This window comes from Micropterus salmoides, unplaced genomic scaffold (assembly GCF_014851395.1).
Source record: "Micropterus salmoides isolate LMB-PRFRI ecotype aquatic unplaced genomic scaffold, ASM1485139v1 Ms_hic_scaffold_9, whole genome shotgun sequence".
Lineage (NCBI taxonomy): Eukaryota > Metazoa > Chordata > Actinopteri > Centrarchiformes > Centrarchidae > Micropterus > Micropterus salmoides.
In genome coordinates this window covers 6543973-6567050 of record NW_024044681.1, presented here as the reverse complement: position 1 = coordinate 6567050, position 23078 = coordinate 6543973, and the positions used below count along the sequence as shown (strand labels likewise).

Sequence of the window (23078 nt, the reverse complement as noted above, 5' to 3'; positions counted from 1 at the left end):
ATTTTTAACAAATGCTTTTAAAGAGACATTCTGGTTCTGGCGTGCCGGCAGCGTCCCCTGTGTAAATGACACCTATGATAATGAGCAGTAAACACAGCTGAGGCTGATGGGACCAGGTTTTCCAAAGTGTTGGACACGTTCACATGTTGACCTGATGGTGGCGCTACAGGAGAAGTTGTTACAGTTCGTGCTGAGGGGAACATGAACGTCTGAACCAACGATCGTGACAAAGCCTCAGCGTCCCCAGTGGAGACTTTGTGAGAAGGAATATCTTTTCAAAAACTGGTCTTACTTCAGTCCTTTCATGTCGTCCTCCATGACACTAAATGTAACTACAGGCGATCGACGGTGATGAGAACATAACGCTGCACAACTGGTCAGAAAAGGATTTGTGAAGTGATGAAGTTTCAGAATGTACAACGTTAATTTGAGACTCTACGGGATGCATCCTAAAAAAAGTAGTGGACAACCGATGGTCACTAACCAAGCCATATACAGTGGGTACGGAAAGTATTCAGACCCCTTTAAATTTTTCACTCTTTGTTTCATTGCAGCCATTTTCCAAAAATCAAAAAATTTCATTTTATTTCTCAGTAAAGTACACTCAGCACCCCATCTTGACAGAAAAAAACAGAAATGTAGAAATTTTTGCAAATTTATTAAAAAAGAAAAACTGAAATATCACATGGTCATAAGTATTCAGACCCTTTGCTCAGTATTTAGTAGAAGCACCCTTTTGATCTAATACAGCCATGAGTCGTTTTGGGAAAGATGCAACAAGTTTTTCACATCTGGATTTGGGTATCCTCTGCCATTCCTCCTTGCAGATCCTCTCCAGTTCTGTCAGGTTGGATGGTAAACGTTGGTGGACAGCCATTTTCAGGTCTCTCCAGAGATGCTCAATTGGGTTTAAGTCAGGGCTCTGGCTGGGCCATTCAAGAACAGCCACGGAGTTGTTGTGAAGCCACTCCTTCGTTATTTTAGCGGTGCGCTTAGGCTCATTGTCTTGTTGGAAGGTAAACCTTCGGCCCAGTCTGAGGTCCAGAGCACTCTGGAAAAGGTTTTCGTCCAGGATATCCCTGTACTTGGCCGCATTCATCTTTCCCTCGATTGCAACCAGTCGTCCTGTCCCTGCAGCTGAAAAACACCCCCACAGCATGATGCTGCCACCACCATGCTTCACTGTTGAGACTGTATTGGACAGGTGATGAGCAGTGCCTGGTTTTCTCCACACATACCGCTTAGAATTAAGGCCAAAAAGTTCTATCTTGGTCTCATCAGACCAGAGGATCTTATTTATCACCATCTTGGAGTCCTTCAGGTGTTTTTTAGCAAACTCCATGCGGGCTTTCATGTGTCTTGCACTGAGGAGAGGCTTCCGTCGGGCCACTCTGCCATAAAGCCCCAACTGGTGGATTGCTGCAGTGATGGTTGACTTACTACAACTTTCTCCCATCTCCCGACTGCATCTCTGGAGCTCAGCCACAGTGACCTTTGGGTTCTACTTTACCTCTCTCACCAAGGCTCTTCTCCCCCGATAGCTCAGTTTGGCCGGATGGCCAGCTCTAGGAAGGGTTCTGGTCGTCCCAAACGTCTTCCATTTGAGGATTATGGAGGCCACTGTGCTCTTAGGAACCTTAAGTGCAGCAGAAATGTTTTTGTAACCTTGGCCAGATCTGTGCCTTGCCACAATTCTGTCTCTGAGCTCTTCAGGCAGTTCCTTTGACCTCATGATTCTCATTTGCTCTGAGCTGTAAGGTCTTATATAGACAGATGTGTGGCTTTCCTAATCAAGTCCAATCAGTATAATCAAACACAGCTGGACTCAAATGAAGGTGTAGAACCATCTCAAGGATGATCAGAAGAAATAGACAGCACCTGAGTTAAATATGAGTGTCACGGCAAAGGGTCTGAATACTTATGACCATGTGATATTTCAGTTTTTCTTTTTTAATACATTTGCAAAAATTTCTACATTTCTGTTTTTTTCTGTCAAGATGGGGTGCTGAGTGTACATTACTGAGAAATAAAATGAACTTTTTTGATTTTTGGAAAATGGCTGCAATGAAACAAAGAGTGAAAAATTTAAAGGGGTCTGAATACTTTCCGTACCCACTGTATACCATCATGCACTGCGCTGATAGAAAAAACACACCTACCGATGTTGATCAATCAGATCAATGTATATCAAAATATACTGAGACCACCCGACACCCCGATTAAACTGGCGGCGGCTCTAACGTGGAAGGTAAAGCAGAACCCATGACAATAAGTTATTTAATGGATGTGTTGCAGTGGGAATCAAAGACAAGGGTCTAATCCACTGCGCCATCGCAACCTCTCTATAATAATTATTAATTTGTGTTCATTTTTACCAAACTTCAACAGCTAAATGTGCAACATGAAATAATTGAGTCTATAACTAAATAATGTAACTAATAACTTTCAAATTAGTTCAGTAGAAGTTAATAGATGATTTTTAATGAATAAGAAACAGCAGCAAAGGTCGCAGCCTGTTTAAGACCTGGTGGCCTGACTGCTAAAGAAACACTTCAGGAAACTCAAACAGCTGATCAGTCTCTATCTGTTGGAAACTGTAGGAAAAAGTTTGACATTTCAGCTCTGGCAGCGTGTGCGTGAGACGAGAACGACCGCGACAGTTTTTGCCATGGTTACCTCGCGGAGCGCTTGTTTGTTTGCCTGTCTGTTGATGAGGAGCGCAGAGCGACCCGTGTGAAAAGGCCTTATACGGCCTAAACCCTGTCACAACCATTCACAAGAAATTAATTAATAACGTGCCAAAACCTTTAACATAAGGATGACTTAAAAAGCAACCGTTCAAACAGCACAAGTGTATATTTAGGCTACATGAGTGATCAAAAGACAACAAAGTCAAAGTAAACATTAGACAAAGCCTCTAACAAGCAATAATCAAAACATTCCCAATTTTTCTGATCCTTATTGTCAACTCAGTGTTGGGCAAGTTACTCAGAAATAATACTCTACTACTGGGTGATGGCCTATTAGTTTCACCAGTTCACGAGTTTCACGTTGCTGTGTTGCTTTAGCTGATGCTTCAGTATAAATGTAGAACTGTTCGCGGTTGTAAACTTTTTGCTGGTCGCACAAAGTTTACAACGGACGACAATGTTCTTTGCATCTTTGACTGTGACACAGTAATGGCAATAACGTTACTTACAGCTGTTGAAAATACCTCTCTCTCCCTGTTCTCCAGGTGTCCTTTAGCTTCCTGGCTAACAGCTGACTTTAACAACATAAGATCCGGTGCCGCTGAGCTGCAGCGCGGTCGTGCATTCACGTCAGGGATGGTGCGTTCAGTAGCGCACCGTTACTTGGATTAGTAACTGTAATGATACGACGACACTACCCTGTCGAAACTGACGCACTAAGCGAGTCAGTACATAGTGTACGCAGTGTACTGCAGTTAAGTGCAGTAAAGGACGTATCCGGATTGAGACACACTATTATTGTGTCTTTATTCTTCATGTGGTCTTCACTCAACAACAACCACCACCACCATCAGAAACACAAGGCCGACCAATCACAGTCACCGCTGCCCCCCACGTAGCCGCCGTAGCCTCAACATGTACTCACATTTTTGTGGAGGAGCACGTGGCGCCCCTGAGCTGTATTTAGGCACATTAACGTCAGCATGCTAGCAACAGTGAAAAAGAATAAACATTCTGCTGTTTAAGGCGCCACGGTAATAAACACAGCGTACAGCTGAGGCTGATGGGAATGTCTTTAGCTCTGAAGGTATTTGGTCCCAAACCAAAGTGAAATGTTGACCTGATGGTGGCGCTGGATGAAAAGTTATTACAGTTCATCCTGAACACGAAGGTCTGAAGCACATGTCATCACCATCCATCCAACAGCTGCAGAGATGTTTGAGTCTGGACCGACCGAGCTAAAAAACACGACTCCATCTGATGCCCGCTTCTTCATTCATGTTAACGGAGCTCGGCGTCAGTTTCTCTGGAGCGCAGCTGCTGGCGAGGCATCATCAACAATCAATAAAGGTTTAGTTTATAAAACGAGCACCTCGTGATGCGCTTCATAAAGCTCCTATTCGCTGGAAACAGTTTAAACACTTGATTGTGTCCCATGATGATTTTGATTCGTACACCTTCTGTTTAACACCAACTGTTTCATCAATCAGTCGATCAGCTCCCACTGGGTGTCGCTGATCAGCCGGTAGTTGAGCCTCCGGTAGTTTTCGGGGTGAACTTGTCGCTGTCGCCACACCTCCTCGTACAGGCTGCGTACGACCGGCGGCAGCGGCGGGAAGCCGGCGGTGTGAGCCAGCATCTGGCAGTACTCCCACTGCTCGCGGTCCATCATTAGCAGGTGGCGCCGCTGGACGCCGCGCTCCATCTTGCCCTGCAGCTCTCCCCGGACTTCATCGTCCATCTGGGCCGGAGACGGTAAAGTGACGGATCCCTCCAACACGGCCAGAGCAAACTGGACCTACGGAGACACGACTGGGTTTAACCTTCAGTTCCTCTGAGATCATCTGTCCGTACACGTCCACCACGCCGCTGCCGGAAACGCCTTCCTAATCTCGCTTTTCAGTCCTGGAGTTTAGCTTTTACTGAATCTTACAAAACTTTTCACAAAAATTTCACTTTCATCTCATTTAAATTGTCCTATTGTTCAACCCTGTTTTATTTTAACTCCGCCCACCTGCTGACGCTTCAGCTCACCTGGCAGTTGAAGTTGGGGAAGGGGCAGATCATCTTGCAGATGCCGATGAAGAAGAGCGAGGGGAAGGCCGGGGGCATCAGGAAGCGGTACAGCGGAGACACCACGTGGTCCTGGATCTCCAGACCCAGCTGAGCCGCGTCCAGGAACGGATACCTGAAGTTGTACCCGGTGCAGAACATCAGGGCGTTGGCCCCGCCCACTGAGCCGTCCTGGAACAGGTGGTGTATGTAAATAACTACATATTTATAATAAGTTATGCTTAGTCAGAGAGATAGTCAGAGCAAGAGAAATCAGTGTGCACCCTGACATCTGTGAGTGCGAACACACAACAGGTAGACTTCAGTAACCTGGAAGCGAATGCTGCCGTCCTCCTCGACCGCCGCCACCGGACTGGCCTGCCGAATCTCAGGCGGCAGAGGAAAGGTGAACCGCGGACGACCGTGACTCAGAGTCACCTGGGGAGGGAGGGGGAGAGAGAGAGAGAGAGCGAGAGCGAGAGCGAGAGCGAGAGCGAGAGAGCGAGAGCGAGAGAGAGAGAGCGAGAGAGAGAGAGATTTCCAGACTGACATAAATTCTTAAAAACACTGAGAAAAAAGAAGTGTGATGGTGGCTCTCATGCAGGTGGCGCTACAGCAATGATACATGTACAGTATTTCACTAAAGTAAGGACACCCCTCACATTTTTGTAAATATTTGATTATAACTTTTCATGTGACGACACTGAAGAAATGACACTTTTCTCCAGTGTAAAGTTGTGAGTGTGCAGCTTGTATAACAGTGTAAATCTGCTGTCCCCTCAAAATAACACATCACACAGCCATTAATGTCTAAACCGCTGGCAACAAAAGTGAGGACACCCCTAAGTGAAAATGTCCAAACTGGGCCCAATTAGCCATTTTCCCTCCCCGCTGTCATGTGACTCGTTAGTGTTACAAGGTCTCAGGTGTGAATGGGGAGCAGGTGTGTTAAATTTGGTGTTATCGCTCTCACACTCCCTCATACTGCTCACTGGAAGTTCAACATGGCACCTCATGGCAAAGAACTCTGAGGATCTGAAAAAAAGAACGGTTGCTCTACATAAAGATGGCCGAGGCCGTAAGACCCTGAAACTGAGCTGCAGCACGGCGGCCAAGACCACACAGCGGTTCACCAGGACAGGTTCCACTCACAACAGGCCTCGTCATGGTCGACAAAGAAGTTGAGTGCACGTGCTCAGCGTCATATCCAGAGCTTGTCTTTGGGAAATAGACATATGAGTGCTGCCAGCATTGCTGCAGAGGTTGAAGGGGTGGGGGGTCAGCCTGTCAGGGCTCAGCCTATACGCCGCACACTGCATCAAACTGGTCTGCGTGGCTGTCGTCCCAGAAGGAAGCCTCTTCTAAACATGATGCACAAACAGTTTGCTGAAGACAAGCAGACTAAGGACATGGATTACTGGAACCATGTCCTGTGGTCTGATGAGACCAAGATAAACTTATTTTGTTCAGATGGTGTCAAGCGTGTGTGGCGGCAACCAGGTGAGGAGCACAAAGACAAGTGCGTCTTGCCTACAGTCCAGCATGGTGGTGGGAGTGTCCTGGTCTGGGGCTGCATGAGAGCAGGTTGGCGGGTTGGAGCTCCGGCTCACTGAGGGAACCATGAATGCCAACATGTACTGTGACATACTGAAGCAGAGCCCCTCCCTTCAGAGACTGGGCTGCAGGACAGTATTCCAACATGATACCCAAACACGCCTCCATGACAACCGCTGCCTCGCTAAAGACGCTGAGGGTAAAGGTGACGGACTGGCCGAGCATGTCTCCAGACCTGAACCCTACTGAGCATCTGTGGGGCTCCTCAAACAGAAGGTGGAGGAGCGCAAGGTCTCTAACATCCACCAGCTCCGTGATGTCGTCATGGAGGAGTGGAACACAAAATATTGACACTGTGGGCCAATTTGGACAATTTCACTTAGGGGTGTCAAAAGAAACGCCACCACTGTAGTGAGCCTTGTTTTCTGCATAAACACTGATAGCTTTGATTTGATGGTGTTGTTGTTTAAAAGCATAAAACGCAGCTGTAAAGCATTGTATCATCAGGCAGAGCAGAGTGTGTGGTTTGTTACTTGAGCTCCAGCTTTGGCCAGTTCAATGGAAATATCCAGTCCTGAAGCTTTGGCTCCCAGAATCACCACTGACTGACCAGAGAACGGTTCTGCATACCTGTACGCATGACTGTGGAGAACTTTTCCTGCGAACAGAGAGAGGATGGACGTCAGTTTCACCTCGAGTACAGAGACAAGTCCAGGAGGTGGCAAGCCTAGCTTAGCACAAAGACAGGAAGCAGGGGGAATCTGCTAGCCTAGCTCCATCAAAAAAAACAACAAACAAAAACAGTATTTTTAATTAACGTGTAGAAAAAAAGGTTTGCTAAGCTCGGCGACACCTGATGAAGGTGTTTTTGTTGAAACAAAGTGAATACAGGTGGTTGACAGTGTGCTGTTTCCTGCATTTTCAAATGATGTAAACTGATCCTCTAACATTAAATAACTTGCCAGCTATTTGTTATTAATTCTATATTTTCTGTTTGAGTTCATGGTCTATACAAGCAGGAACCTCTGGGTCTGAAAAGTGAAGCCTTAAAGCTGCGTCCTCTCTAGCAGCCAGCAGGGGGCGACTTAAACCTGCGTCCTCTCTAGCAGCCAGCAGGGGGCGACTTAAACCTGCGTCCTCTCTAGCAGCCAGCAGGGGGCGACTTAAACCTGCGTCCTCTCTAGCAGCCAGCAGGGGGCGCCTTAAACCTGCGTCCTCTCTAGCAGCCAGCAGGGGGCGACTTAAACCTGCGTCCTCTCTAGCAGCCAGCAGGGGGCGACTTAAACCTGCGTCCTCTCTAGCAGCCAGCAGGGGGCAATTTAAACCTGCGTCCTCTCTAGCAGCCAGCAGGGGGCGACTTAAACCTGCGTCCTCTCTAGCAGCCAGCAGGGGGCGACTTAAACCTGCGTCCTCTCCAGCAGCCAGCAGGGGGCGACTTAAACCTGCGTCCTCTCTAGCAGCCAGCAGGGGGCGACTTAAACCTGCGTCCTCTCTAGCAGCCAGCAGGGGGCGACTTAAACCTGCGTCCTCTCTAACAGCCAGCAGGGGGCGCCTTAAACCTGCGTCCTCTCTAGCAGCCAGCAGGGGGCGACTTAAACCTGCGTCCTCTCTAGCGGCCAGCAGGGGGCGACTTAAACCTGCGTCCTCTCTAGCAGCCAGCAGGGGGCGACTTAAACCTGCGTCCTCTCTAGCAGCCAGCAGGGGGCGACTTAAACCTGCGTCCTCTCTAGCAGCCAGCAGGGGGCGACTTAAACCTGCGTCCTCTCTAGCAGCCAGCAGGGGGCGACTTAAACCTGCGTCCTCTCTAGCAGCCAGCAGGGGGCGACTTAAACCTGCGTCCTCTCTAGCGGCCAGCAGGGGGCGCCTTAAACCTGCGTCCTCTCCAGCAGCCAGCAGGGGGCGACTTAAACCTGCGTCCTCTCTAACAGCCAGCAGGGGGCGACTTAAACCTGCGTCCTCTCCAGCAGCCAGCAGGGGGCGCCTTAAACCTGCGTCCTCTCTAGCAGCCAGCAGGGGGCGCCTTAAACCTGCGTCCTCTCTAGCAGCCAGCAGGGGGCGCCTTAAACCTGCGTCCTCTCTAGCAGCCAGCAGGGGGCGCCTTAAACCTGCGTCCTCTCTAGCAGCCAGCAGGGGGCGACTTAAACCTGCGTCCTCTCTAGCAGCCAGCAGGGGGCGACTTAAACCTGCGTCCTCTCCAGCAGCCAGCAGGGGGGCGACTTAAACCTGCGTCCTCTCTAACAGCCAGCAGGGGGCGACTTAAACCTGCGTCCTCTCTAGCAGCCAGCAGGGGGCGACTTAAACCTGCGTCCTCTCCAGCAGCCAGCAGGGGGCGACTTAAACCTGCGTCCTCTCCAGCAGCCAGCAGGGGGCGACTTAAACCTGCGTCCTCTCCAGCAGCCAGCAGGGGGCGACTTAAACCTGCGTCCTCTCTAGCAGCCAGCAGGGGGCGACTTAAATCTGCGTCCTCTCTAGCAGCCAGCAGGGGGCGACTTAAACCTGCTTCCTCTCTAGCAGCCAGCAGGGGGCGACTCCAGCGGCTGCAGAAAGAAGTGTGATTGTATAGAAGTCTGTGAGAAAATGTTTCTACTTGTCAGCTGATTTATTCCCTCAGTAAACACTTTCCTGATGAGTTTCTGGTCTCAGTCGCTAGTTTCAAGTCTTCTTCAACACTGCATGATGTTCATTTAGTAAATTATGGTCCCATTTAGAGGAACAGAGACCAGGAAGCAGGGGAGGCTTTAGGGCGGGGCTACAAGCTGATTGACAAGTCACGATCTGTTAATCAGGATAAAGGTGACCTGTATCCGCTGCTCTGACTGTTTGTCGCTAGCCAAAATTAGCATCCCAGCTAATATCACAGTTAACGTAAATTTAAGATGCACCTTGCTAACCAAGCTAGCTTGATTCACCCTCTCATCCAAATATGGTCACGTCTGGTTCGCCAAAAAAACAAGATGGTGACGGCCAAATTGCCAAACTCGAGGCTTCACAACGGGTGACATCATGGCAGCTACGTCCACTTCTTTTATACCGTCTGTGAGGATGTCGAATGCCAATTAAAACATACATATTTACCTTTAAAGTTCTGTATCCCCGGGATGTCTGGGATGTGCGGGTCAGAGAAGTGCCTTAAAGACAACAAGCTAACGTCAGAACATCCAAACAAAAAACGGCAAATGCAGCATTTTTGTGACTTAACACATTTAGTTTGAGGCATATTTTACAAAACCGTCACGTCTTACCCCGAGCAGACGAACACCGCGTCGAAGGTCTCAGTTTTCTGACAACCCGATGAATCAGATGACGTTACTTCCCACGTTGTCCTTGACTCCTCGCCCTCCGATGTCACGACAACGGGCTTCACGCTATCCACCGGCGTGCTGAACTGAGACAGAAGAAGAGTCACAGTGAGGAAACAGGGCTGAAGATAAGCATTACTTTCATTACTGATTAATTGTCCAGCCCGTTACGGCACGAGGTGGAAATACTGAGATACTGGGACCAGATTTGAGGGTTTGGTATCTTTGCTTGACAACTTATTAATCGATTCAAAAAATCTGCATGCATAGTTTTTGAATTTATTGGAAGATGTAGCACCTGATTTCAGGTCCTATAGACACAAATACAAAATATACTACAAACAAAATTTTAAACGCAACAGTTTGTTTTTGCCCCCATTCATCATGAGCTCAAAGATCTAAGACTTTCTCTATGTACACAAAAGGCTTATTTCTCTCAAACATTGTTCACAAATCAGTCAAAATCTGTGTCAGTGAGCACTTCTTCTTTGCCGAGATCATCCATCCACCTCACAGGTGTGGCATATCAAGATGCTGATCAGACAGCATGGGGATTGCACAGGTGTGCCTTAGGCTGGCCACAATAAAAGACCCTAGGCTGGCCACAATAAAAGACCTTAGGCTGGCCACAACAAAAGACCCTAGGCTGGCCACAATAAAAGACCTTAGGCTGGCCACAATAAAAGGCCCTGGGCTGGCCACAATAAAAGACCTTAGGCTGGCCACAATAAAAGGCCCTAGGCTGGCCACAATAAAAGGCCACTCTAAAATGTGCAGTTTCACTGTATCGGGGGGGGGGGGGGGGGGGGGGGGGGGCAACCAGCCAGTATCTGGTGTGACCACCATTTGCCTCACGCAGTGCAACACGTCTCCTTCACATAGAGTTGATCAGGTTGTTGAGATAAAAACATATTTCCAACCTGCTGAATGTAAATCGGTCATTAGCCTCACCCTGATGTGGGGCCGGATGTCATGACTCTGGCAGTATCCCTCCAGGTACCTCTGAACTTCCTGATGGGGCAGGAAGCTGTTCAGCTGGGGGTCGAAGGGGAAATCAGGGAACATCATCACCTCCTTGGGCAGGTTGGTCCTGTCGGGACAAGGTCAGGGAATCAAACTCACTCAGATGAAGGCATTTTAACGCTGAGGTCAAACTGTGTACAGGACTCGTTTGAGGCACTCGTTCGTATCTACAAATACGATCTGTTTTTACAAGTGGTTCTTACACGAGGCCCAGAAAACACACTTATCACCTGAAAGGTAGAAATATCTAACTGATGTCCCTGTGTCTGTTGTACTATTATATCTCCTCTCATCCGGTTATTATTCCTCATCAGTGATATTGCTGCTGTAGTTGTTGAGCTGGAGCCAAGCAGGAACCTCCGGGTCTGAAAAGTGAAACGCCTCAAACCTGCGTCCTCTCCAACAGCCAGCAGGGGGCGACTCCACTGGCTGCAAAAAGAAGTGTGCTTGTTGTAACTATGAATACAAAATGTAAAAAAGTTCTCTCTATTTATTTGCTGAAAATCCAAACTGTTGGAAAACAACATGATTCTGCTGCACAGTCAGTCTATAAATAAAACTACAGAGCAACTACGAAAATGTAGTATCAAAACACTTGTTTATAAAATGGCAAATTCACTCATTTTTTTTCTGCTAACAAAAATTGCTGTTCACCACCTGAGTCTAATCTGTACATCACATTATGTTAATAACTGTTCAGTGACACAGTGTTGTGCTGCTCTTTTTCTTCCTGCTGATGGCTGTATTTTCAGGCCACTGGGAATATTGGGTTTGAGTTCTGACCCTTTGGGGTTGCTGTAGCTGGTCAGTGTGGAGCGCAGAAGCAGCAGATCAAGCCAGCGACGTTAGCAGCTTTTTTTTATTTCACACAGAGCTCAGGAAATATGTGGACTTTAAGTATTTGCACAGTGTGTCACTCAGGATGTTCAGCGTGTGAAGCAAAATGTGTAGTTTATATTGTCGCAATCACAATGCTAATGTCCGTTAGCACATTAATGGTGATTCCCATTATATGTTAGCATTGAGCTAACTGTTGAAGCGTTATTTTTTATTAATTTTATGTATTGATTCGATGGACTGGAGTATCGATACAGTTTCATGGAAAAATGTATATATAGGTGTACTGATTTATGGGCACAGCCCTGGTGCTGTTAGTGTTTTCGTCTCAGAGCTTTGATCCTTTCACAGTGTTTTCACTTCATTTCAACATTTTGTCCTAAAAATGTCTTGTTCAGCGTTCGGCCGTACTAAAAGACCCACTCAGGAGTCGGCTGTTTTTTTTCCTAGTAAGTACATTTTGAGTTTTAAAGGTTCAGTGTCAAATTTTTGGTGACAACTAGTGGTGAGCGTTGTGAATTGCAACCAACGTCTCACTCACCACTCCCTTTCCAAGCACATGGGAGAAGCTAAGGTGGCCGACACACTCTGTTCACTTCTCTGTTCACTTCTCTTCTTACTTTTAACAAACCAGACGACTTCTCCTACTTCTACGTATTTAACCCAGTTGACAAAACTCGCTCTGTAGAGCAGTTTGTCCATTCGGGCTACTGTAGAAACATGGCGCCGCAACATGAGTCCTTCCATGTAAGAGGACCTGCGATACATGTAGATAGAAAAGACTCATTATAAGGTAATAAAAACATTACGGTTCATTATATAAGGTCTTTGTACACCACTGAAAACATAGTTATGGATTTTATATTGCATTTCTGTCAATAGATCCTCAGAATTATTACAAGTGGACCTTTAACCCTGTTTGTCACTAGCCAAAATTAGCATCCCAGCTAATATCACAGTTAGCGTGAATTACAGATGCACCAAGCTAGCTAGCTCGATCTGGTGCCAAAAAAACAAGATGGTGGCGAAATGCCAAACTTGAGGCTTCAAAACGATAGTCCACAAACCAACGGGGGACGTCATGGCGGCTAGGTCCACTTCTTTTATACAGTCTGTGGCTGGAGTTCATCCTAAACTGTTTAATATTGGACTGCAGCTAATGATTATTTTCATACTGGATCAACCTGCTGATTATTTGAGCCCAAAGCTCAACGTTATTAACAAACATCACAGTTATTACAATCGTTCAGAGGAAGAGCAGCAAATCTGAAACATCTGCTGATTTACAGGAGAAATGACCAAAAGTGATTAATAGACTTAACGTTGATCTTTAACTGTATAAACTGTTGAAAGTTTAATTTATAACAAAAAATTTATATTTTATAAGATTTGTGTAGTAATCTGATGTGGTGCAGTAGAAGTAGAACGTGTCATGAAAAGAAAAGACTCAAGTAAAGTAAAAGTACTTCAAATTTGTACAAGTACAGTACTTGAGTAAATGTACTTACATACCTCAGGTTTTTGTACATGCTGCTGTGAATCGGCCGTCCGTTGTCGTACGACCCGACGCGTTCATCGTAGCACCAGGTGCCGCCGACGTTGTCCGTGAGCTCGAACACCACCGGGGGGGTGAAGCTGTTCGGGCGGGACAGGATGTGTCTGGCTGCACAGAGTCCCGCGGCCCCGGCGCCGACCACCGCCACACGCTGCGACATCATCCAGATACTGACAGAGAGAGAGCGAGCTGCTGTTTGTATCCAGGTTTTCATCTTACTCAGAAACCAAAAGTCCTGTCCCTGTACACATCAGTCCAGCAGTATCCTGATCATCTGTGTCAGCTGTGTCTTGATTCACCACCAAGTTCTGAACCAGCAAAGGACGTTCACAAACCAGGATCAGGTGTTTATGTCAGAAAGGTAGCAGATTCAGGTTTCTCAAAACCTCTCTGAAAACAGGATGTGATGTTCACATGTGCAACACATGCCAAATGTCATGCATCTACAGTGGGGAGAAGTATTTGATACACTGCTGATTTCGCAGGTTTTCCTACTTACAAAGCATGTAGAGGTCTGTAATTTTTATCATAGGAACACTTCAACTGTGAGAGACGGAATCTAAAACAAAAAAACAGAAAATCACATTGTATGATTTTTAAATAATTAATTTGCATTTTATTGCATAAGTATTTGATAACATACCAACCAGTAAGAATTCCGTCTCTCACAGACCTGTTAGTTCTTCTTTAAGAAGCCTTCCTGTTCTCCACTCATTACCTGTATTAACTCCAACCTCTCCACAATGGCCAAGACCAGAGAGCTGTGTAAGGACTTCAGGGATAGAATTGTAGACCTGCACAAGGCTGGGATGGGCTACAGGACAATAGGCAAGCAGCTCGGTGAGAAGGCAACAACTGTTGGTGCAATTATTAGAAAATGGAAGAAGTTCAATATGATGGTCAATCTCCCTCGGTCTGGGGCTCCATGCAAGATCTCACCTCATGGGGCATCAATGATCATGAGGAAGGTGAGGAATCAGCCCAGAACTACACGGCAGGACCTGGTCAATGACCTGAAGAGAGCTGGGACCACAGTCTCAAAGAAAACCATTAGTAGCACACTACGCCGTCATGGATTAAAAGGTCCCCCTGCTCAAGCCAGCGCATCTCCAGGTCTGAAGTTTGCCAGTGACCATCTGGATGATCCAGAGGAGGAATGGGAGAAGGTCATGTGGTCTGATGAGACCAAAATAGAGCTTTATGGTCTAAACTCCACTCGCCGTGTTTGGAGGAAGAAGAAGGATGAGTACAACCCCAAGAACACCATCCCAACCGTGAAGCATGGAGGTGGAAACATCATTCTTTGGGGATGCTTTTCTGCAAAGGGGCTTGGACGATCCAAGGCCAACAACCTCCTTCCCTCAATAAGAGCATTGAAGATGGGTCGTGGCTGGGTCTTCCAGCATGACAACGATCAGTCAGGAAACACACAGTCAGGGCAACTAAGGAGTGGCTCCGTAAGAAGCATCTCAAGGTCCTGGAGTGGCCTTACCAGTCTCCAGACCTGAACCCAATAGAAAATCTTTGGAGGGAGCTGAAAGTCCGTATTGCCCAGCGACAGCCCCGAAACCTGAAGGATCTGGAGAAGGTCTGTATGGAGGTGTGGGCCAAAATCCCTGCTGCAGTGTGTGCAAACCTCGTCAAGAACTACAGGAAACGTCTGATCTCTGTAATCGCAAACAAAGGTTTCTGTACCAAATATTAATTCTGCTTTTCTGATGTAAATTAATTATTTAAAAATCATACGTGATTTTCTGTTTTTTTTGTTTTAGATTCCGTCTCTCACAGTTGAAGTGTTCCTATGATAAAAATTACAGACGTGCTTTGTAAGTAGGAACACCTGCAAAATCAGCAGTGTATCAAATACTTTAGATTTCTTCAGGGACAGCTGTAGAGAACTATATTGTATAGTTCGGGGACGACACCGGAAGACTTCTTTAACTTCAACCCTGTGTTGTAAACTGATAAATAAATCTACCTTTTGTACCCTGAACTTAACACCAGCAGCAGCCTGTGTGCAACTTCAAAACACGGCCTAGTTATAAAAGTAAAATATTACCATATTTCCATTCTAAAATTAAACAAGGTAGTTACACATGCCCCAGGGTAGCCGTGAATTAGAAAATGTCACAGAACTAAACACAGTAAGGGTGAAACTGTAACATTTTACATTAACTTAATTTGTTTTTGCACCACAGTTAGTTAATTGTAATTGTGCCAACCAGTTTAGTAGCTTACAAACTAGCTGGTAGTTCTCCTGTGGACTTCACACCCTTTAAATGAGGAGAAGCTGGTGCAACCCAGCAGTTAAATAACTTTACCTACAAGTTTCAGTCTGGACTTTGAGCCAGCAGGAGACTGATGGCGAAACCTCATTTACAAAGAGGATCATTTAAAAATTAAGTAAACGTTTCTGTGTTGTTTAAAAGGAGAACAATCAATCGACAAATTAAAATCAACAAACACTAAAGCTAAGTAACGAACGGGTTTGCTCTGAGCGTCCAAGGACAAAACGAAACTGTTTTATTGATCTCGTTAATCGGCTAACTAACACGCTAACTACGGTCTGATTAAAACTCACTAATCATCACTGCTGCGGTGACAGTTGGGATTCGTGCCCTGAGGTCAAACTGCGCATGTCCGCAGAGTGTGACTACAAACTCTAGCCAAGTTAGCTATGTAGCTTTCTACGCGGCCCGATGAAAAAGAGACACTTTTATACAAAATACTGGAATTAAACAGCGACAGCAATAAGTGAAGTGTTACCGTAGTTAAGACCCGCCGACGTTCTGCGTCCCGGTGTAACGAACCGACCGTTGGTTCGCTGCGGGATTCAATGAAACATCGCTGGGAGGCGCAGTGCGGCCATTCTTCTGCTAGGTGGGGGGACGATTCACGTTACAACACCGCTACACTTACACACAGCGGCACAGGTGTATTGAGCAGAATAGTACCTGGTCCAGATTCTTCCGGTAAATGCAGCAAAAGTAACTTCCGACATGAGCCCTTCAGGATAAAAGCGATTTCGCTTCAAAACTTTCAATAAGTAAAATATAAACTTCGTCAGAGCACCTCTGTTGGCCTGTACTTTATCCGTACACTAATATTTAACTTGATGTGGTGGTTAAAGAGAAAAACTACACTTTGTGTTGTTATTTCTACTAAAACAGGCGTTTTGTACGATTTGTTTTTTCAAAATAAAATCTGCAGGGGACAAGAAATTATTCGTAAATAAACAAAAATGCTGAAAAAAATAATTAAAATACATAAGGCTGAAATAAATACATGCATAATAAAAGTAAATGCATAATGAAGTGTATAAACATAATAAATGTTTATTATTTATTTCTGCATTCTGTGTAAATACAAACTACAGAGTTTTCTCATGCCCTGCGATGGACTGGCGACCTGTCCAGGGTGTACCCCGCCTGTCGCCTGATGTCAGCTGGGATTGGCTCCAGCACCCCACGATCCTGTACGCAGGATAAGCGGTTGACCAGGGATCGAGTTTTCTCATCACATCTGACTATTCTCAAAACAAAAAGTGGCCCGATTCTCCGTCACAGATGCGTGTCCCCTTGCATATTGTGTAAAGAAAATTAGAATGAATCATTATTAGTCTGTACTTTCGTGAACAACAACTGTTTACACCGACCATGAGGAGTTTAACTTGCAGCGAATATTAATTTTGTCATCACATCAGTGAAAATCAAAGGAGATATTAAAGCTTCAAATGTCAAATCTTTTGTTAAAGAGAATGGGACAGTAGTAGAATTGGTCAAGAGGAAGAAATGTGAATAAAAATGAATAATGTTCTTGTTGTTTTAATAGACCTTTAATCCTTTATCAGATCCACACACTTGAAAGAAGAACGTGGAATATAAGAACTCACTAGAGGGCAAGAAATCCTAACCGCTTGGAAAAAGCAACGTCTGTCAGCTGTAAAACAACAGATAAGAAATAAAACGGTCACGGTGCACATACTTTATATCGACTTACATAAAAGAGACTTTTCTGTATCGATATGTTTGAGGTTACGTTACTGGGTTTGTATTCTCAGCTTTCTTCCCCGTATCTAATTTCATGAGCCGACCTGTGACTGAAGACAACCAGACGCTTTTCCTCGCCAGTGTCACTCTGTTTCAGGAAAAAAAACAACAACAACAACAAAAAAACATTCTCTAATTCCCAACAGGATGTTCAAAACGTGCAGGTTTCTCACAATCAGCACCTGTTCTGTCATTAACTGGATCCAAAAGCTGGAGGTTTATCAGCATCGGCGTAGACACTGATGGATCAGTGTCGCTCTGTTTCAGGTTTGTCCACCACAGAGCACAGACCTGTTTATTTTGACACTGTAAATGTTCCACTCAGTAACATCCTGACCACAGCTCTTCTTCTACACACCACATGTCAGGGATCCTCCTCAAAAATGTTTGTGAAACAAAAAGAAAATATTGTCTGACGTGTTTTTAAACTCTCAAACGTCGATATTGGCGTCAGTCGAGCTATGGACAGTCCTCCTCCCACCTCCAGTGACCACATCACTTGGCGGTGGCGTTGCCGTGCGGCGGCGCCTGCTGCTGCGGCTGCTGCTGCTCGGCCAGCGCCTGCTGCAGCCGGGTGCGTTTCCTGGAGTAGTGCTGCCAGTGCAGCAGCTGCTGCTCGTCGATGAACTTGGCGCACTGAGCGTTGACCAGCTCCTTCCTGAAGTGTTCGTACTGCAGCAGCTCCAGCATGTGCAGGCAGTGAGGATACCTGCAGGGGGGAGGAGAGACAGGAGGCGGGTTTCTACAGACGCTGAACGGGGGGAGTCATATCTGGGAATGAAGAAAGACCATCACAAAGCACAGCAGCGATCAAGGTGTTTGATCTGGAAGGTCTGTGTCAAACTTCAGCACAGAGTGACCGCAGCTTAAAGGCTCAGCCTGCTGTTCAAACTCAAACCAACATCATGTGAGTCTGACTTCCTGTCTGTGGCTCTTAGCCCATTGGTTCATGTTTTTAAAAGTGGTTTCTCTCAGACAAACAAACAAACAAGCAAGCAGGAGGAAGTAGTGCATTTCTTGGGGACTATTTTCAGCAGCGGATGAATCCACATGTGGCGCTGTAGAGAGTATTTGGGGCAGCAGGACGGTGCATGTGGCACTGAGTCAGAATAAACTACAGTGTGTGCTCTCATGGTGATGAAGGAACATGTGACCCAGCGCAGCAGAGAGTCACTGACGGGTTTTAATAGTTTCTGGACACAAACAGTTCTATACGCAGCAGGGTGTCTTACTTGAGGAACTTGGCGTACTCTGGCTCCTTCCAGTACAGCAGGTACTTCAGGTAGTTGATGAAGGGTCGCTCCCTCAGGACGCCTCTCTGAGCCAAAACTAGAGAAACAGGAAGTCAGGATTTCTGAGTATTCAGGTAAAGCTGCGCTGCATGGACACCTTATGAAACTATACACTACACGGCCAAAAGTATGTGGACAACAGTTGTTAACAGTCACACTGCGCAAACACACACATATAACAGTTGACTGCTGTCACTCACAGTTCAGGTAGTTTGGGTTGGCCAAACACTGGACGAACTCCAGCTCCGACTGGAAACGGTTCCTGGCCTGCTCCTCTGCACCAGAAAACACAAACAGTAAAAATAATATTCAGCAACAACAGGACGATAAACGTGATGCTGTGGAGAGAACGGACAACATTTTCGGTGATGCAGATTTTTACAAAACACTCTGGTTCCATTCCAGATGTGAAATGTTTGTTTGCATTTTCACCTTCTTAATGTGGACATGTCGTCTTAAACCGCTTAGAATAAATATTAGTTGCATTATGTATTTATACAGAATAAACAACTGAAAGGTTTAATGTAATAAATGCATTAGAATGGAAACACTGCACTGCTAGTTTTCCATTTATAAGCCCTGAGAAACTGTCTTTTAAATAAAGTTACCACACCAGACTCTATTCAAATATATAGCCATTTTAGCGCTTTATTGTTTATCAGCTGACTACTGGAAGTTAAACAACTAATTAAATGTAATGTATGCCGAATTAAAGAATCAGTCTCGGCTATTCAGAAAGTGTCTTAGCTCATGTTCAAACGCACATATTTTTGTTGATAAATAAGGCTGTTCGTCAATGCACAATTTCCGATGTAGTTCGAAACAGGCACTCTGTACACGCTAAGAGGCAAATACCTAACCAGTCCATTACAATACCTAAATATCAGTGTAACAATGTCTCCATCAACATGCTGAATCGTACGAGTACATAAACACTTACAATGTGTAAGTTAATGCATGGAACAAACAAACACTGCGACATGGAACGCACCAGACTCTATGCAAATAACCAACAATTTAACGCTGCTTTTGTTCAACACTTAATTACAAGTGGGCACTCAGCTGAACAGCCGGGTGATTCACCAAGCTGCACTTCACTTCAGTGAGACGGAAAAGTTAAATGTTCACCTTCAGATGATGCAAGATGTCTGCAGTGACTTCATGTTAACTTAACGTTACACCAATTGAATTGAATAATTTATATACTGTTGTAACGCCAGTCTGGGTGTCATGTTAGCCGAATTCAAAAGTCAGTCTAATCTACACAGAAAATGTCTTCAGCCCTCTCTAAACAGGTATTTACTGCTCATATGGTGATATTTTAACTTAAATGACGCTTCTTTATTGATGGAGTTTCTCCCTCTCCACACACAAGCTAATATTAGCCGGTAGCTACAACATCGGCCACAAACCTGTTTCCATGGCGCCTGCTGTGGGACAGATGCGGCCTGAGAAGAGCAGACTGACGCTGTTTAGATGATAATGTTGGCTGTTTAACTGAAACACGCACAAATAAACCTGAGAGCGTTTCGTCTTTGTTGCTTTTTAATCACCGCCGTCAAAAGTGCGAAGCCATGTTTGCCGGAAATCAACTCTCTTTCCGGCCGTTTACGCTGATTTACGGAAACCGTTCAGCACCCTTCAAACCCCAAACTGCTGATTATTTTATTTTTTTATTATTTTACTTTAATTTTATTTTGTTTATATATCAACCCCGGGTCTGTGTTTTTACTATGTTTAGATTTACAATAAAGAATTTATTTTAAAACCAATTCTGAGCGCTGGAGGGAGACATTTACACACTCAGAACTTAACCTCTACAAACTTAGATCATTAATATATAACATATAATTAAGTGTGTATTAAAACATGTTAACATATTAAATAAAATATCATAAATAAATTGCATCCTCCATGTCTAATCAAAATGTATTCAGAGCGGTCAGTATTTCAATTAAATGTATTTAAAAGATGTATTAAGTCATGTGGCAGCAGCTCCGGCAGGGGACCCCAAACCTCCCGAGCCACATAAACCAGATCTGACTGGGGGATCCCGATATAATCTCTCCATCTAGTTCGGAGTATTCTGTACTTTGTGTTTTGCTGTAACAAAATGCTGTAAGAGCTTTAATTCCCTAACAGAAAAAAACACATGAATTTCCCATGTTTTTCCACACGTGATCACGAGAAAGAAACATGTTGCAGCATGTAATCCCACATTAAAACATGAAAATATTCCAAAACCTCATGTTTCCTATGTGCAAAGTACATATTTAACATATGTGTAATTTTAACACGTTTTCACACATTACGTTTCACATGTGGTTTTTCTGTTAAGCGTTGTGAATGTGAAATACTTCAAATAAATTTTATTTTTAAAACAAAAATTAGCCTGATCACAGTCTCTGGCTGAGTGCAAGTGAATAATGTGGTTCATCCTGCTGCAGGGATGTGCACGGACATTTTAGAGGTCAGGAGCTCAAATACAAAAAAAGGGCACTTCTCATAATTATTCATTAAAAATGTTTTTTAAACAAAATATATTAACACAACTCCGACTTCCTTACCAGTTTATTTTAATTTCCTCACACTCACACAATTGTTTCATACTCAGTTTCACATTTGAGGGACGGCTGTCTGTTTCACGTACAGATCAGCATAAAACAAACTTACAGAATGGATAGTTATTAGATGAGGAGCCTACGATGTGAAAATTTAAAGTTACCGTTTAAGGAAGGACACTTTATTTCATGAAGTGGTCAATTTTGTGATTTTGGTTCTATTACTCTGATGGAAAGAAAACTTCCTAAATACAGATTTAGATGGAGTTTGTTTTAAGCCTGTACTGCCCTCCGTCTGTTTGTCTTTTATATTAACCAAAAAAAGCTAATCTGCATATTTAAACACAACATTTCAGGGAAAGACTCGTGCTGTAAATCATTTACTGAGGAAGTTCTGTGGTGATGTGCTTTAGTTATTTGGTTTATCCTATTTACCTGCAGTGTCATATGTATGCAAATTGGCACGTTTTAAGTCTAATAATTTAAAGCCTAATTTGCATATTAATTTGGCGATTGTGATGACGTTATTAGACACAAATTTTACTGGATTCCCCTGTGTGTACAGTACATTAGCCTGTATGGCCATGACATATTGCCTTAGCTAAAATTTCATTAGATGGCAGCTCACGAGTTAAGCATGTTAGCAAGACACAAGACGAGTATTTTTTGTCTTTTGGCCAATTATCTGTAAACTGGAGGCGCTCGGAGAGGCTGCTGTCTGCTGGTCTGATGCAGAGAAGCGGAGGGAGGGCATCAGATCTCCCGACCTGATATTTTGTTTTTTGTTCACTAAATATATTTGTACTTACTTACACGTTTATTCTGTGTGCGCACGTGGCATGCAGGGTCCAGCAGCACGCTAACCAGGAATATCGAAGTGGAAATACAGTTTCCTCAAACAGAAAAAAACTCTGGTTTGCTTCAAAGTTAAGTTTTGAGGCCCTAATCGTCCCGAGATATTTGCAAGATTGTAGGATAAGATCAACTTTCTGACCCTTAATTGATGTGCCTCCATGTGTGCGGCTACAGTAGCTGTGACTTTTATGTACATTAGCCAAGAAAACATCGTTAAGCCTCACAGGAGTTGAACCCAAATCAATGCAATAAATAAGGTCAATTACTATTAATCACTGCAGGACGTGGAAATAAGTGGTTTAAGTAAGACACAAGTCAGAGGTCAATTAATGAGACTTTAACCTTCATAATTAAATTAATATTATAGAAATAAGACCGTTACACATATATACAAAGCTGTGTGCAACTTGCAGTTTTACTGCTTTACAGTCATTTTACAATCAAAAGGTTTAATGTCACACGTTTCTTTAAAGATTCAACTTTTATTAACATCAAATAAAACTGTTAACAACAAGATGGTACAAAACTTTACGTATGTACAGGTCGCATTTGCTCACTTACTTACTAAATAAAAACTGTTTAAATAGAAAACAATACAAAACGTACCGTATATTTTCTAGAACTACTTTAAACAATTCAAATTCACAGAGATAAGAGTCGTCGTGTGTGAGTAAAGTCTCCAGCAAAGACCAAATAACGATGAAAGAAAAACACAATCAGTGGTTTGACTATGGTTCTGATTTTATATCTTATATATATTTATATAAGGTTTTAACTGAATGTTTGGGATGAAAGGTTCCAGTTTTAAGGAGGAACTAAAGGCAAATTCTCAGAGTATTTCTTTGAATCAGCAGACGGGGCTTTCTTTATAACTTTCACTGATTTATATTTGATCATATCTTCGCCTGTTAGCCTGTTTTCTGATCTGCTGTTGATGCAAACTAACCTGGAGTTCCTCCATGTTTCCCTGATAAATTCAGCTTAATGTCCATTTCCAGTCACTGAAAAATCTGTGACTCATGATAGAAAACAGAGCAAACAAAGGCAGCTGGTATATTTTGAACATCTCAACCACTTTGACTTTATGTTTTCTTTTAATGTGAAACATTTGCGTGGGAAGTGTTGACGAAAAAAAAAAAAAGCAAAGTCGAGGGGACTGGAATCAATTAGTGGAAACAAACAGTATCAGTGTTTGACACTGATGGAATTTGTGATGTGAAAATGGACTGAGTTTACAGTGGAAGACATTTTACCTTCACCTGGACGTTACTGGGGGTTGGGTGTCGTTTAAATGTGATTGATTCCGATTAT

The 23078-nt window shown here is 44.3% G+C and overlaps 2 protein-coding genes across 3 annotated transcripts; both read right to left on the bottom strand.

The window, feature by feature from the left end:
* Nucleotides 1-3247: 3247 nt before the first annotated feature.
* On the bottom strand, nt 3248-15978 carry LOC119895626 (flavin-containing monooxygenase FMO GS-OX4). 2 transcript variants are annotated; one of them, XM_038708870.1, is made up of 10 exons: nt 15777-15978; nt 13510-13569; nt 12968-13180; nt 10547-10685; nt 9539-9681; nt 9372-9424; nt 6830-6954; nt 5073-5180; nt 4725-4934; nt 3248-4488 (listed from the first exon to the last, which is right to left on the bottom strand). In XM_038708870.1, the coding sequence occupies exons 3-10, from the start codon at nt 13171-13173 to the stop codon at nt 4177-4179; spliced, it is 1296 nt and encodes a 431-aa protein (XP_038564798.1). In that variant the 5' UTR covers nt 13174-13180; nt 13510-13569; nt 15777-15978; the 3' UTR covers nt 3248-4176. The 2 variants fall into 2 exon arrangements, with proteins under 2 accessions (XP_038564798.1, XP_038564797.1); XM_038708869.1 differs by lacking the exon at nt 13510-13569 and having other exon boundaries at nt 15777-15977.
* An 840-nt stretch (nt 15979-16818) lies between these two features.
* med31 (mediator complex subunit 31) lies at nt 16819-19945 on the bottom strand. The gene is made up of 4 exons (XM_038708904.1): nt 19764-19945; nt 18552-18626; nt 18292-18388; nt 16819-17768 (listed from the first exon to the last, which is right to left on the bottom strand). The coding sequence occupies exons 1-4, from the start codon at nt 19771-19773 to the stop codon at nt 17555-17557; spliced, it is 396 nt and encodes a 131-aa protein (XP_038564832.1). The 5' UTR covers nt 19774-19945; the 3' UTR covers nt 16819-17554.
* Nucleotides 19946-23078: the final 3133 nt, after the last annotated feature.

Excerpts from the sequence above, each read along its gene's own strand:
- LOC119895626 (XM_038708870.1), bottom strand. The coding sequence starts at position 13,173 with ATGATGTCGCAGCGTGTGGCGGTGGTCGGCGCCGGGGCCGCGGGACTC. Across the intron at positions 9,682-10,546 it reads ACATCCGGCCCCACATCAGG|TTCAGCACGCCGGTGGATAG; the intron begins GTGAGGCTAATG and ends CTTCTGTCTCAG. Across the intron at positions 5,181-6,829 it reads TGGCCAAAGCTGGAGCTCAA|GTGACTCTGAGTCACGGTCG; the intron begins GTAACAAACCAC and ends CTCCCTCCCCAG.
- med31 (XM_038708904.1), bottom strand. Across the intron at positions 18,389-18,551 it reads CAACCCAAACTACCTGAACT|TTTTGGCTCAGAGAGGCGTC; the intron begins GTGAGTGACAGC and ends CTGTTTCTCTAG. Across the intron at positions 17,769-18,291 it reads GAGTACGCCAAGTTCCTCAA|GTATCCTCACTGCCTGCACA; the intron begins GTAAGACACCCT and ends TCCCCCCTGCAG.